At 39.6% G+C, this 13,206-nt stretch overlaps 1 protein-coding gene across 3 annotated transcripts in view; it reads right to left on the bottom strand.

The window, feature by feature from the left end:
- The window catches only part of ADAMTS9 (ADAM metallopeptidase with thrombospondin type 1 motif 9), a 221,078-nt gene that overhangs the window by 159,059 nt on the left and 48,813 nt on the right, over window positions 1-13,206 (bottom strand). For all 3 annotated transcript variants that reach the window (XM_040406600.1, XM_040406599.1, XM_040406602.1), the window contains exons 4-9: window positions 12,115-12,392; window positions 8,311-8,394; window positions 8,088-8,212; window positions 6,028-6,068; window positions 5,301-5,406; window positions 3,012-3,155 (exon numbers count right to left, since the gene is read on the bottom strand). In XM_040406600.1, the coding sequence (XP_040262534.1) occupies window positions 3,012-3,155; window positions 5,301-5,406; window positions 6,028-6,068; window positions 8,088-8,212; window positions 8,311-8,394; window positions 12,115-12,392 (778 nt within the window). The remainder of the gene's footprint in view (window positions 1-3,011; window positions 3,156-5,300; window positions 5,407-6,027; window positions 6,069-8,087; window positions 8,213-8,310; window positions 8,395-12,114; window positions 12,393-13,206) is intronic.

The raw sequence follows: 13,206 nt of genomic DNA, 5'->3' as shown, positions 1-13,206 counted from the left end.
GTAGGACCATAGGAATTTGACACATCAAACTTATCACTCCACATCTACATATTGCTCCTTAGGCATGGATGTTGTCTAGTGGTGAGTTCCCGTGTCTCACCATGCTTTGACTGGTGATGCCTAGAATGATAATTTAACACAACCAATTAAAGTCGGTCAAACTATAATGAAGTAATGGGCTAAACCCTTGGTCAATATTAGAAATCACAGTGAACGGGTAGCTTTATAATATTTAAAACATAACATTTAATGATGTACGTAGATAAAATAATGGGCCCTACTATGCTTGACAAAGATGAATAGTTGCCACTAGTAACACTTTTCTCCTGAAAAAATGGGCGGAGATATGGAGGGACCAATAAGGGATAGTAATAAAGTAGGGAGATAGGATGAAGGGTAGCCAGGTACCAAGGCAGAGAGACACAGTGCTGGGTCACTTTCCCTAGATCACCCTGTCTCTCTATATCCTCCTCTTATCTAACACAATATCCCTATTGCAACCCTTCCTTAAGATGGACTGCCCAGCTTTGCCCGATAGCCAGAAATGGTCCTTAGGTAGTTACCCTAGCACCAGGGGAGGGGGCAAAAAAGATGGCAAAGATAAATGTGATGAATCAAGAGCAAGCGAATCCACAACTGGTGTGAAATCGCCTACAGTACCAGACACGTTCATACACAAAATAAGATATGTTATCCAAAATAATTAACACTTAATGATGGTGGTGTAGTCCCGACGCGTTTCCTCAGTGTTACCTGATTCGTCAGGGGACAGAATTATATCTAGAGAGCCCTTAGGCTGGGCTCAGTTATCCAACAAAATAGGGTCACAGGGGGCACACTGATAAATCAAGCCCACAAAGCTTTTACAGTCTCCCTAGTGGTGGAGAACTGTACTGCAAATGAGGTATGAAGATGAACAATTGTGTGACCTCCAATCGGTCAACCGTTGTAAAGTTAGAGACCGAGACACCCTCTATTTTGTAAGGCCTGTGGTGATTCCTGGTATTTAATCCTCTATCCGTGTGGACAAAGAGATCTCAGGTGCTCAATGTTTAATGCACACCAATGTCCAGGTATAAGTGTCCAGACCTGGAGGATAAACCAGGAGTAACCAGAGGTCAATAGTCTTAACCAAACCTAGTTATATTGTTTGGTAAGACTTCAATCCAAACCTAGTAAACCGGTGATCATATATTCATAAATGCTTCTCATTAACTGAAAGTATCTATTCAATACACTTCCAATAAGAAAAGCATTCTGTCAGTTGATAGTATCAGTTTAACACACATTGTAACCGATCCCCCACCAGTGATGTCACTAGCGGACGTTTAAGAGACGGTACAACATAACTTATCTCATGCTAGTAACAGTCTGGTATAAAAGCATAAGGTAATGAGCAGCTTATCTGTCCAGTCGTTGGTAATGACCGTTCCCAGATATGGATGGATGGAGGGTATTCCCTGGCGTCCCGCGTGTAGCACTGCTACACGCGGGACGCCAGGGAATACCCTCCATCCATCCATATCTGGGAACGGTCATTACCAACGACTGGACAGATAAGCTGCTCATTACCTTATGCTTTTATACCAGACTGTTACTAGCATGAGATAAGTTATGTTGTACCGTCTCTTAAACGTCCGCTAGTGACATCACTGGTGGGGGATCGGTTACAATGTGTGTTAAACTGATACTATCAACTGACAGAATGCTTTTCTTATTGGAAGTGTATTGAATAGATACTTTCAGTTAATGAGAAGCATTTATGAATATATGATCACCGGTTTACTAGGTTTGGATTGAAGTCTTACCAAACAATATAACTAGGTTTGGTTAAGACTATTGACCTCTGGTTACTCCTGGTTTATCCTCCAGGTCTGGACACTTATACCTGGACATTGGTGTGCATTAAACATTGAGCACCTGAGATCTCTTTGTCCACACGGATAGAGGATTAAATACCAGGAATCACCACAGGCCTTACAAAATAGAGGGTGTCTCGGTCTCTAACTTTACAACGGTTGACCGATTGGAGGTCACACAATTGTTCATCTTCATACCTCATTTGCAGTACAGTTCTCCACCACTAGGGAGACTGTAAAAGCTTTGTGGGCTTGATTTATCAGTGTGCCCCCTGTGACCCTATTTTGTTGGATAACTGAGCCCAGCCTAAGGGCTCTCTAGATATAATTCTGTCCCCTGACGAATCAGGTAACACTGAGGAAACGCGTCGGGACTACACCACCATCATTAAGTGTTAATTATTTTGGATAACATATCTTATTTTGTGTATGAACGTGTCTGGTACTGTAGGCGATTTCACACCAGTTGTGGATTCGCTTGCTCTTGATTCATCACATTTATCTTTGCCATCTTTTTTGCCCCCTCCCCTGGTGCTAGGGTAACTACCTAAGGACCATTTCTGGCTATCGGGCAAAGCTGGGCAGTCCATCTTAAGGAAGGGTTGCAATAGGGATATTGTGTTAGATAAGAGGAGGATATAGAGAGACAGGGTGATCTAGGGAAAGTGACCCAGCACTGTGTCTCTCTGCCTTGGTACCTGGCTACCCTTCATCCTATCTCCCTACTTTATTACTATCCCTTATTGGTCCCTCCATATCTCCGCCCATTTTTTCAGGAGAAAAGTGTTACTAGTGGCAACTATTCATCTTTGTCAAGCATAGTAGGGCCCATTATTTTATCTACGTACATCATTAAATGTTATGTTTTAAATATTATAAAGCTACCCGTTCACTGTGATTTCTAATGGTGATGCCTAGAAGACAATGTTTGAGAAGCAACTGTACAATGCAGGAAACCTTGGTGCAATCAAAACCAGAGCTACTCTTTAATCTTGTTTTATTAATTGGTAACATTTACTTCAGTTTAGATGTCTAATATTAAAATTCCTTTTTGCCCTGGCATCTGGAAGTCGGCCTATTCTGAAAAAACTGGTCCATGTGGAATGATTTCCCAAGACTGAAAGTGGAAGATAGAAGAATTGTGATACTTACTCTAGGAACTGTGTGATGTACTTCCTGCTACATTTGGACCACATCCAAGGGTTGGTGTAAAAATTGAGAGTTGGAGCCATGACATGTTGTTGCTTGCCTCCCTCTTCTTTACACTTATTACTGTCATCGTGCGGCATATTGAATCTGAGGAAACATGGAGATGAGTCAGTTAACAATATGCAAGATATGTTCAAGTATAATCAGGGACAGATTGAGGAGACAAAGCAAGGGCACCAAGGATTACAAAAACTGCACCTGCCCCCCAATTAACACTCTACAATGTATCCTTGGGTGCTGTTTTATATCATCATGAGATAGATACAGAGATTGATAGACATGACATAGATAGATAGACAGATAGATAATAGATAATATATAGATAGATAGATAATAGATAATAGATAGATAGATAGATAGATAGATAGATAAATAGATAGATAATAGATAGATAGATAGATAGATAGATAGATAGATAGATAGGAGATAGATAATAGATAGATAGATAATAGATAATAGATAGATAGATAATAGATAATAGATAATAGATAGATAGATAGATAGATAGATAGATAATAGATAATAGATAGATAATAGATAGATAATAGATAATAGATAGATAGATAGCTAATAGATAGATAGATAATAGATAATAGATAGATAGATAGATAATAGATAGATAGATAGATAGATAATAGATAATAGATAGATAGATAGATAATAGATAGATAGATAGATAATAGATAGATAGATAGATAGATAGATAATAGATAATAGATAGATAGATAGATAGATAGATAGATAATAGATAATAGATAGATAGATAGATAATAGATAATAGATAATAGATAGATAGATAGATAGATAGATAGATAGATAATAGATAATAGATAATAGATAGATAGATAATAGATAGATAGATAGATAGATAGATAGATAATAGATAATAGATAGATAGATAGATAGATAGATAGATAGATAGATAATAGATAATAGATAGATAGATAGATAGATAGATAGATAGATAGATAGATAATAGATAATAGATAGATAATAGATAATAGATAGATAGATAATAGATAGATAGATAATAGATAATAGATAGATAGATAATAGATAATAGATAGATAGATAATAGATAGATAGATAGATAGATAATAGATAATAGATAATAGATAGATAGATAGATAGATAGATAGATAGATAGATAATAGATAATAGATAGATAGATAGATAGATAATAGATAATAGATAGATAGATAATAGATAATAGATAGATAGATAGATAATAGATAATAGATACAGAGATACTGTAGATAAGATAGACAGACAATACAATAATGGTCAAAGATAGATAGATAGATAAAAAATCTGATAGATAGGCAGGCAGACAAATACTTTAGATGGATACTGTACTTTAAAAAGATACTTAGACAGAGAAGTAGATAGATTAATAGATATTTAGATAGATAATGTAGATAAGGGTACTTTCACACTTGCGGCAGAGGATTCCGGCAGGCAGTTCCGTCGCCGGAACTGCCTTCCGGATCCATCAAAACGTATGCAAACCGATGGCATTTGTCAGATGGATAAGGATCCTGATCCGTCTGACAAATGCATTGAAATGCCGGATCCATCTCTTCAGTGTCATCCGGAAAAACGGATCCGGCATTTATTTTTTTCACATTTTTTTTGCGGTCTGAGCATGTCCAGACCGCAATGCCGGATCCGTTTTGCCCGAACACTCGGGGCCGGATCCGGCATTGAAGCATTTCAATGGGAAAAAATGCAGAATCCGACATTCCGGGCAAGTGTTCTGGAATTTTGGACGGAGATAAAACCGCAGCATGCTGCGGTATTATCTCCGTCCTGATCAGTCAAAAAGACTGAACTGAAGACATCCTGAACGGATTGCTATCCATACAGAATGCATTTGAATAAAACTGATCAGGACGAAACTCAATGCCGGAAAAGAATAACGCTAGTGTGAAAGTACCCTTAGATAGCTAGATAGATAGTGATAGTAAAATGAGTGTTTACACGCAGAGATTTTCCAATATGATATAGACAATTCTTTTATAGTATATAGCGTTTTATACATGGCTATCACCACTCTTTGGCCTGTCTTGTAACACAGATAATAGCAGATTAGTTTTTGCATTACGGACTATATGTGGTCACATAGCCGCAGAGATTATTGCTGGATGAGAAAAATCATAGCGTGTGAACCCACTGTGAGGTTTGATAGAGAAAGGTTTATTTCAAAGACAAATGTATTTACATGAAACGTACACATGTCCAAGCTCATGTGCTATCGTAAATGCCGTGCTCAGGCCGTTGTCTTCACTGATGGAACAGCTCCTGTATGGATCACACACTGTGCCAAGCTCTGCCAGACCTGAAGATTAACAAACGTAAATCAGGGAAATTATATCACAGATCATTAGTAGAATATAACTTTAGGAGATAACTGATGCTAATTTATATAACAATACAATTCCATGGAGACAATTAACAAAAAAATAAAAATAAAATACAAGTAAATAAAAATAAATTCCCATCATCTAGTTATATAGAATCCATATGCTCAATTTTTTGTAAAATGGCAGTATAAAAATAAATAAATAAAAATCTTAAACAAGAAAAAGTGTGTTTATTAAAATTAATAAATAAATACTATCTATCCTATCTATCTATCTATCTATCTATCTATCTATCTATCTATCTATCTATCTATCTATTATCTATCTCATAACCATGGACACAAGCAGTGTATAATGTAATGGAAAAACGAATCCAGCCAGGAAGGAGGCAATATGGACAATCACAATACATTAGTGAGTGCCTTGTATTAACTTTCTCTGCATAATAAATGCCACTTGCTGAAGTCACACAACCCCTTTAAGTCCCCAAGCACCAGCTTTAGTATTTGTTTGTTTTTAGAACTAATCGAGAAACCAATGTAAAATGTAAAAAAAAAACATTTGTACCAAAAAATTAATACAATGATATATCTTACCTAATGTATCACATTTCTCTTGGGCTCTACATATATCCTGTCTGAAAATGAACAAAAAAAAATTATAGTATTTTACCGAGGAAAAAATCATAAGACAATTTTTCAAAACTGGTGCAAAGAAAAAAAAGTGGCGCAATTAACCAAGTTGCTCCAGTTTTAATAAGTTTTCCCCATACGGTTTTATGTTTATGACCAGATCCACCGGTTTGAGACAAATATATATATGTATTTATATAGATAGATCTAGATTTTTATTTTTTTTGCATTTGTACAATGGACTGATATTTCTATTTGCACTGAGAAGCGGGAGAACGGCGCATACATGATTTCCACACACTAGACTTTTCCATAAATTAAATTTTAATTCACAAAACAGTTTTGAGCCACTTAGAACAGCAGGACCTCGGCCTCGGGATTAATGCGTTGACGTAAGACTCGCTAAATGAAATATCTGCTGCCGGTGACAGTGTGTTAAACTAATCGCTCACCCCATTTATCACATTTTACATTAACACCTGCGAAAATCAGGAAAAAACAGCACGCCGGCCGAGAGACTAGAATATCCTTATTCCCATAACCCTGCAGTTACTAAAAAAGCATGAGTCCTTCTGGGCCTTGTAGTCCCATTTCAGTTTAAGGCTACATTCACACGTCAGTATTTTTCTATAATCCGATTTTCTGTCCGTTTTTTGCGGATCCGTTGTTCCTGAAAATGTTTCCGTATGTCATCCATATGTCATCCGTTTTTTGCGGATCCGCAAAAAACGGAAAAATGTATAAATTTCAATAAGCAAATAAAGTTGTTTGGATTTCTTTAAAAAAAAAAAAAAAAAAAAAAAAATTAAAATGTAATTTCCAGGAACGGATTCCGTATAAAACGGATGACATACAGAATGACATCCGTATGTCATCCGTTTTTTGCGGATCCATTGACTTTGTATTGTACCAGGATCCGATTTTTCAGGAAAAGAATAGGACATGTTTTATATTTAAACGGACATGCGGAACGGAACAACGGAAACGGACAGCACACATTGTGCTGTCCGATTTTTTCCAGGACCCATTGAAAATGAATGGGTCCAGATCTGGTCCTGATCTGTTCCTGAAAAAACGGAACAGATCAGGAAAGAAAAAACGGACGTGTGAATGGACCCTAATGCCTCATGCAACCGGCAACACCACTCTATATGGTCTGTATTATGGAGCTGCAGTTATTCTGTGTAATGCATTTTTATGCCTCCGTGAGGCGCCGTATTCTCCCCTAGAAGCAATGTTTCTAGGGAAAAATAAGTCCATTATATGGAGAGGAGCGGTTTTTGGCACCATATTGAGGACTCGTAGCTCATGGTCCCTAAAGGTATATTTTTTTATAAAAAAAAAAAAGGAATATCAAGAAATAAATCTTGTCCTCCTTTGTACAGATTCCGCAGAAAGTTGGGCGATGACCCATAGGGCTGCCATTACTGACCCCATAGAGTATGCCAATCAACCTGATTGGTAATGGTAAATCTGCTCTCATGGTGATGGACTCTATATGACATGGCGTCATGGAAGCTGTAATGGTGGCCCTACTGGTTTTCACTCATCTTTCCTATAAGGAGTTATAATTAAGTAATGGAAGAATAAATATTAAAGGGTTTAGATAGAATTTGAAAAACATGGTTGATTTCTTCCAAAAACCATCTGTCCACCTCCCAACCCCATTCCAAATGAAGAGAAAAAAAAGACTTCCTCATTATTCCTTACAACGTCCTTCAGACTCCATAGCTATTATCTATGGGCACATGCACTAATATGGTCAGGCTGTTGCCTAGCAACAACCACGGCAGTTAGCGGTGACTACACCGACTCTCCCTTACAGAGGCGCGTATTACACCTCTCCTCCTCACTTGATTTCCATAGAACTCATCAAATTATCCATACCTCCATTAAACAGTCCCGCTTTTGTGGGATTGTCCCATAGGCAAGACTGAAAAGAGGAGGAGTCTATGCTGATTTGCATAAAAGGGGCATTTCCTGGCGTTCCCATTCAGAAAAGGGGGGGAGGGGATTTGCCTTACCTTGTTATTAGCACCGCTGTATCGTGATGGGAGTGGTGGTTGTCATCTGGGTTGTTCTGAGACTGTTGCCATATGCAAAAGTTTTTTAAGGTCGTCTGAGCATTGTAAGAAATAGATGGACCCTCCTGGCCAAACAGAAAGAGCACATATCCCGATGAACTTATTTATAATTCTGCACATTCCCTATTACATCAAAAATATATATTTCCGAATTCTACCGTACCTGCTCATCGAGGACTACAGCCAATTTTACGATGGCAATATGGATTAAATTCCCGATGCTTGGATCCTTATAAATGGAGGCTACCTGCGGGAAACAGTAAATTATTTGGCCTGGGTTCATATTAGGGCATGTAAAACAGTGAGTTTTTTTGTGACTCAACTTAAAAGAATCTGTCATCAGAAAATTCACAATGGTCGGCCAAAAGCAGCCATTTTGGACGACTTTTATCTCATGTGTATGGGCAATGTGTATATCACCAGGAGACTCGTTGATGAACCAGGCACAGTGTCTCGTAGGTCTAGCTCAGTTGAATGTAATAATACCTTTCACTTGGCGATCCGTTGCTTCATTCTGGAGAAAAAGCACTTGCAAATAAGTGCACCCAGGGCGGGCCTCCTCCTCCTGCCTCTTCTGCCAGCCCCTCCTTCTCCTTCCTGATTGATGGCGCCAGCGGAGATGACTATGATGAAGGAACTTGGCCCAGCCAATCGGGAAGGAGAAGGAGGAACTGGCAGAGGAAGCAGGAGGAGCAAGGGTGCACAGAGTGGCTTGGGCCCGCCCTCAGTGCACTTAACTGCTCATTTGCATATGGATTAAAAGTACTTTTTCTCCAGAATGAAGTAACTGATCTCTAAGCGAAAGGTATCATTGCATTCAGCCGAGTTAGTCCTACGAGCTTTATATCTAAAATTTCAATACTGCAGGGGATCAGACTCCATACAGAGATTGTTTGTACTCTGTAACCATGGAAACACATAGTTCTGCATAGAAGCTGTATACACAAAATGATATCTTTTTAATCAAGTCTATTTGCAAATGTGACTCTTTTTTTTTTTTATATATGTTTGCAACGGTGTCCATATACTTGAAAGGAGCAGTGCACATAGCAATATATGATAAAAGTAGATACGAGATAAACTTGTCCCTACTATTTGGCAGCCTGCAAGATTTTCTGCATGTCCGTGAAATAAACAGTCTTGGAATCTTAAATTAATGGGATTGGGAATGCTCTTCTGTTTTCGGCTGGGGAAATGGCTGAGGGTTGGGATTTAGTCAAGGGAGCGAGGCTTAACCATATTTGTGTCCTACTGTAGACAGGGCACAGGGAGGAGGCTCCTGCTGTAGACAGGGCACAGGGAGGAGGCTCCTGCTGTAGACAGGGCACAGGGAGGAGGCTCCTGCTGTAGACAGGGCACAGGGAGGAGGCTCCTGCTGTAGACAGGGCACAGGGAGGAGGAGGGGGGGCATGGCTGATCTTCAGGGACACATACAGTAAATATGTTTATTTATATTTATCAGTTTTAATCAAATGCAAGAAGGAGATTTATATATTTTTTTTTTGTGTGTGTGTGTTTTATGTTTAGTGTTCTTTTAAGCACCATAGTCTTATGACAATTCTATGATGCGAGAAACGTGGGAAGAACTGACAAGCTATAAAGGTTTTTCAAGGCAAAGTAAAAGTAGCAACCTACTGTATACATCCCTTATTATTATTTCTCTAGGAATAAGGGATTGGGCTACAGAATTTTGTTGCCTACCTAGCCCACCAGAGCTAAGCATTTTCTCGGCACCCACTAAGGCAAATCTGCTCGAAGATCTGGAGAACACGAGGTTGCCTAATATGTTTGTAAGTGAATATTTATGCAGAAGTAAAATGTTGATAGGTCTCACTTATATGCAGAGAATGTAATGCTGTTAAATAGCGTAAAGAACATCTGTGACATTGTCATTTCATGGTGGATTAAGCATTTTTGCTACAGTACCCAGCAAACCATCTGGGGAGCATAAGCCTTCCATACAGTTTCATGTCTCTGCCCATTTAAGAATAGCTTATGACATCAAGTGACTGAAAAATATACAGCAATGAAAGGCTCCGTAGTTGGGTTATAATGCTCAAGGACACTGGAGATCAAATCCTCCATTGGTCTTCTTTCCTGACAAACCAGTCTCGCAAAATACTGAATTGTTTCTATAGTTTTATGTAGTACCATAGTTTATAAGGCTAAAAAAAAGACATTTGTCCATCCAGTTCAGCCTGTTATCCTACGAGTTGATCCAGAGGAAGGCAAAAAAAAACTAACAAACCATGGAGTAGAAGCCAAAAATCCCAACTGTAAACAGACAATCAGAATAACTCCCTGGATCAACGACCCCTCTCTAGTAGCTATAACCTGTAATATTATTACGCTCCAGAAATACATCCAGGCCCCTCTTGAATTCCTTTATTGTACTCACCATCACCACCTCCTCAGGCAGAGAGTTCCATAGTCTCACTGCTTTTACCGTAAAGAATCCTCTTCTATGTTTCTGTACAAACCTTCTTTCCTCCAGACGCAGAGGATGTCCCCTCGTCACAGTTACAGTCCTGGGTATGACTAGATGATGGGAGAGATCTCTGTACTGACCCCTGATATATTTATACATAGTTATTAGATCTCCCCTCAGTCGTCTTTTTTCTAAAGTGAATAACCCTAATGTTGATAATCTTTCAGGGTACTGTAGTTGCCCCATTCCAGTTATTACTTTGGTTGCCCTCCTCTGAACCCTCTCCAGCTCTGCTATGTTTGCCTTGTTCACAGGAGCCCAGAACTGTACACAGTACTCCATGTGTGGTCTGACCAGTGATTTGTAAAGTGGCAGGACTGTGTTCTCATCATGGGCATCTATGCCCCTTTTGATGCAACCCATTATCTTATTGGCCTTGGCAGCTGCTGCCTGACACTGGTTTCTACAGCTTAGTTTGCTGTTTATTAAAATTCCTAAGTCCTCTTCCATGTCAGTGTTTCCCAGTGTTTTACCATTTAGTATGTATGGGTGACTTGCATTATTCCTTTCCATGTGCATAACTTTACATTAAATTACATTAGTCATTGGATGAAAGGATTTTCCAGGGGTAAAGCTTCTACTTCAACGAAGACGAGTACCCGTAGGGTGCTGTGGATGGCGGTGGGGGTGCTATGACTAGTTATGATGCCTTTTTGGCCTGCAGTGGGTGCACCATGGGTGAGTGTGGGGCCTCTAAGACTGCTAATGGGTGAGCTGGGAATATTATTGTGAGCTGTAGTGAAAAGTAGGCCCAAAATGGGGCACTATGACAGACAATAGGCCGCTGCCATAAGGGGCACATCTACTAAGTAGATTTTAACTACTAGTTTGGAATGCATGGTGGGGTTTCTGCTGAAGATTTACAGTTTGTAATTGCATGAATCTGCATTTGGGGCTATTCCCCACATGGCTACCTGGATTAGCCCCAGCAGTAGGTGGAATACAGGCAGATTTCATGTGGATTTTGGAGAAGAATACGCATGGGGATGCACATTAAGATTATGCAATCCTAATATGCTTTAAATAGGCACTCTGTGGCCCCCACTGTATTGTGGCCCCACACATGCCACTATATAAAGGCTCTGTCAGGAACAAAGGATTGAAATCCAACTTGTCTGAACTCGCTTTCCGTCGATTTCTGCCCTCCGGTGACATACACATGAGATCATCGGCCAATCTTGACAAAAAACAGCTGGTTTGGCCCACATTGATGTCATGTGTATGGCCAGCTGGCTGGAAACCAATATGGCTGTCATCCCAGTTCTCAACTTCCCTAGCTTCCTCAATGGCAGATATGCCTTGTGATCCTGTAATATATCCTCTTTTTAGGTCACTTTGCCATTTTGCAGCCTGGCCGAGTTGGGTAACAGTCAAATTGGCGGCCATATTACTTGTCTTGAAACAGATTAGAAGGGTCGGAAGAACAATTCTGCTGGACAGAAGAATAGGAATCAATGGAAAGAAGAAGAAGATACTTACTATGGACATCAGTGTCAGAACATAATGTTGGAGATTAGCACCGTGATATTCAACCATCTTGTTGTCAGCCACCACCATCACTTCGACATACCGAGGGTAGGACAAAAAGCGCTTTGTTCTTTTGTGACTGTGCGTCCCATTGATCTTATCAGCGTTATTGTATGAGGGATCCTGGTTTGTTAGCAGCCCCGTTCTTAGATCGGTTACGTCTGAGAACATGATGTTCTGTTCCCGGGGGCTTACCCTCTTCCTTTTTCTGAGGGAATTTGATTTTTGACCTGTAGTAAAAAAGTTAAAAAGGAGATGATATAAAAACAACAAAAAAAGACATAATACCACCTGTATAGCTCAGCCATGGCATCAAGCACAACTTAGTAACTGTCACCTCTGTAGACATTGCAGATTACCCAACCTGGAAGACGTTCCAAGCCTTAGGGGCTTTAAAAAAAAATCCTGGCTGCAACACCTAAAATTGATATGAGGAGCACTCCTGAGTACAATGAAATAGCTACTGCCTCGGGCAGCAACTGAATTGGTGGCATACTTGACTCGTATAACCTGGTGAAGGGTAAAATAAAAGACAAGCATCAGCACTGTAATCATCGTTATTTACAGGGTTGGTGCCATATGGAGGACATGTTGTTATAGCTTTAAAGTTGTTGGAAAGACGGATGAGAAATTCCCCGCCGCTCATGCTCTGATGCTTCCCGTTTTCTCACTGGTCTCTACATCCTGCTCTGTACACAGGAGATGACCGCTAAGCCAATCACTGGCCACAGCAGTGACCCACCTCAGCCAGTAATTGGCCGAATGGTCATTTCCTGTGGGTCAAGCGGGACCAGGAAGTAGAGAGCAGTGAGGGTCCAGGAAATGACACAATGGGAGATGTGGGGCATCAGTGAAGTGAATATGATTTATTTTATTGTTATACACAGTTCCAAGAGAATCTGTCATCAGTGACCTCCCTATCAAACAGTTTGCAGAGACAAATAGCTGTGTTTCAACTGATTAAAACGCTGTTTTCCTTTAGTTGATCTGAGGCTCAGTTCCTGAGTTATGATACTTTTTTTTAAATATGCAAATGTAGTGCAT

Source organism: Bufo bufo, chromosome 9 (genome assembly GCF_905171765.1).
Source record: "Bufo bufo chromosome 9, aBufBuf1.1, whole genome shotgun sequence".
Classification (NCBI taxonomy): domain Eukaryota; kingdom Metazoa; phylum Chordata; class Amphibia; order Anura; family Bufonidae; genus Bufo; species Bufo bufo.
Note: the sequence above shows the minus strand (reverse complement) of the source record. Positions and strands in the feature narration are given on the sequence as shown.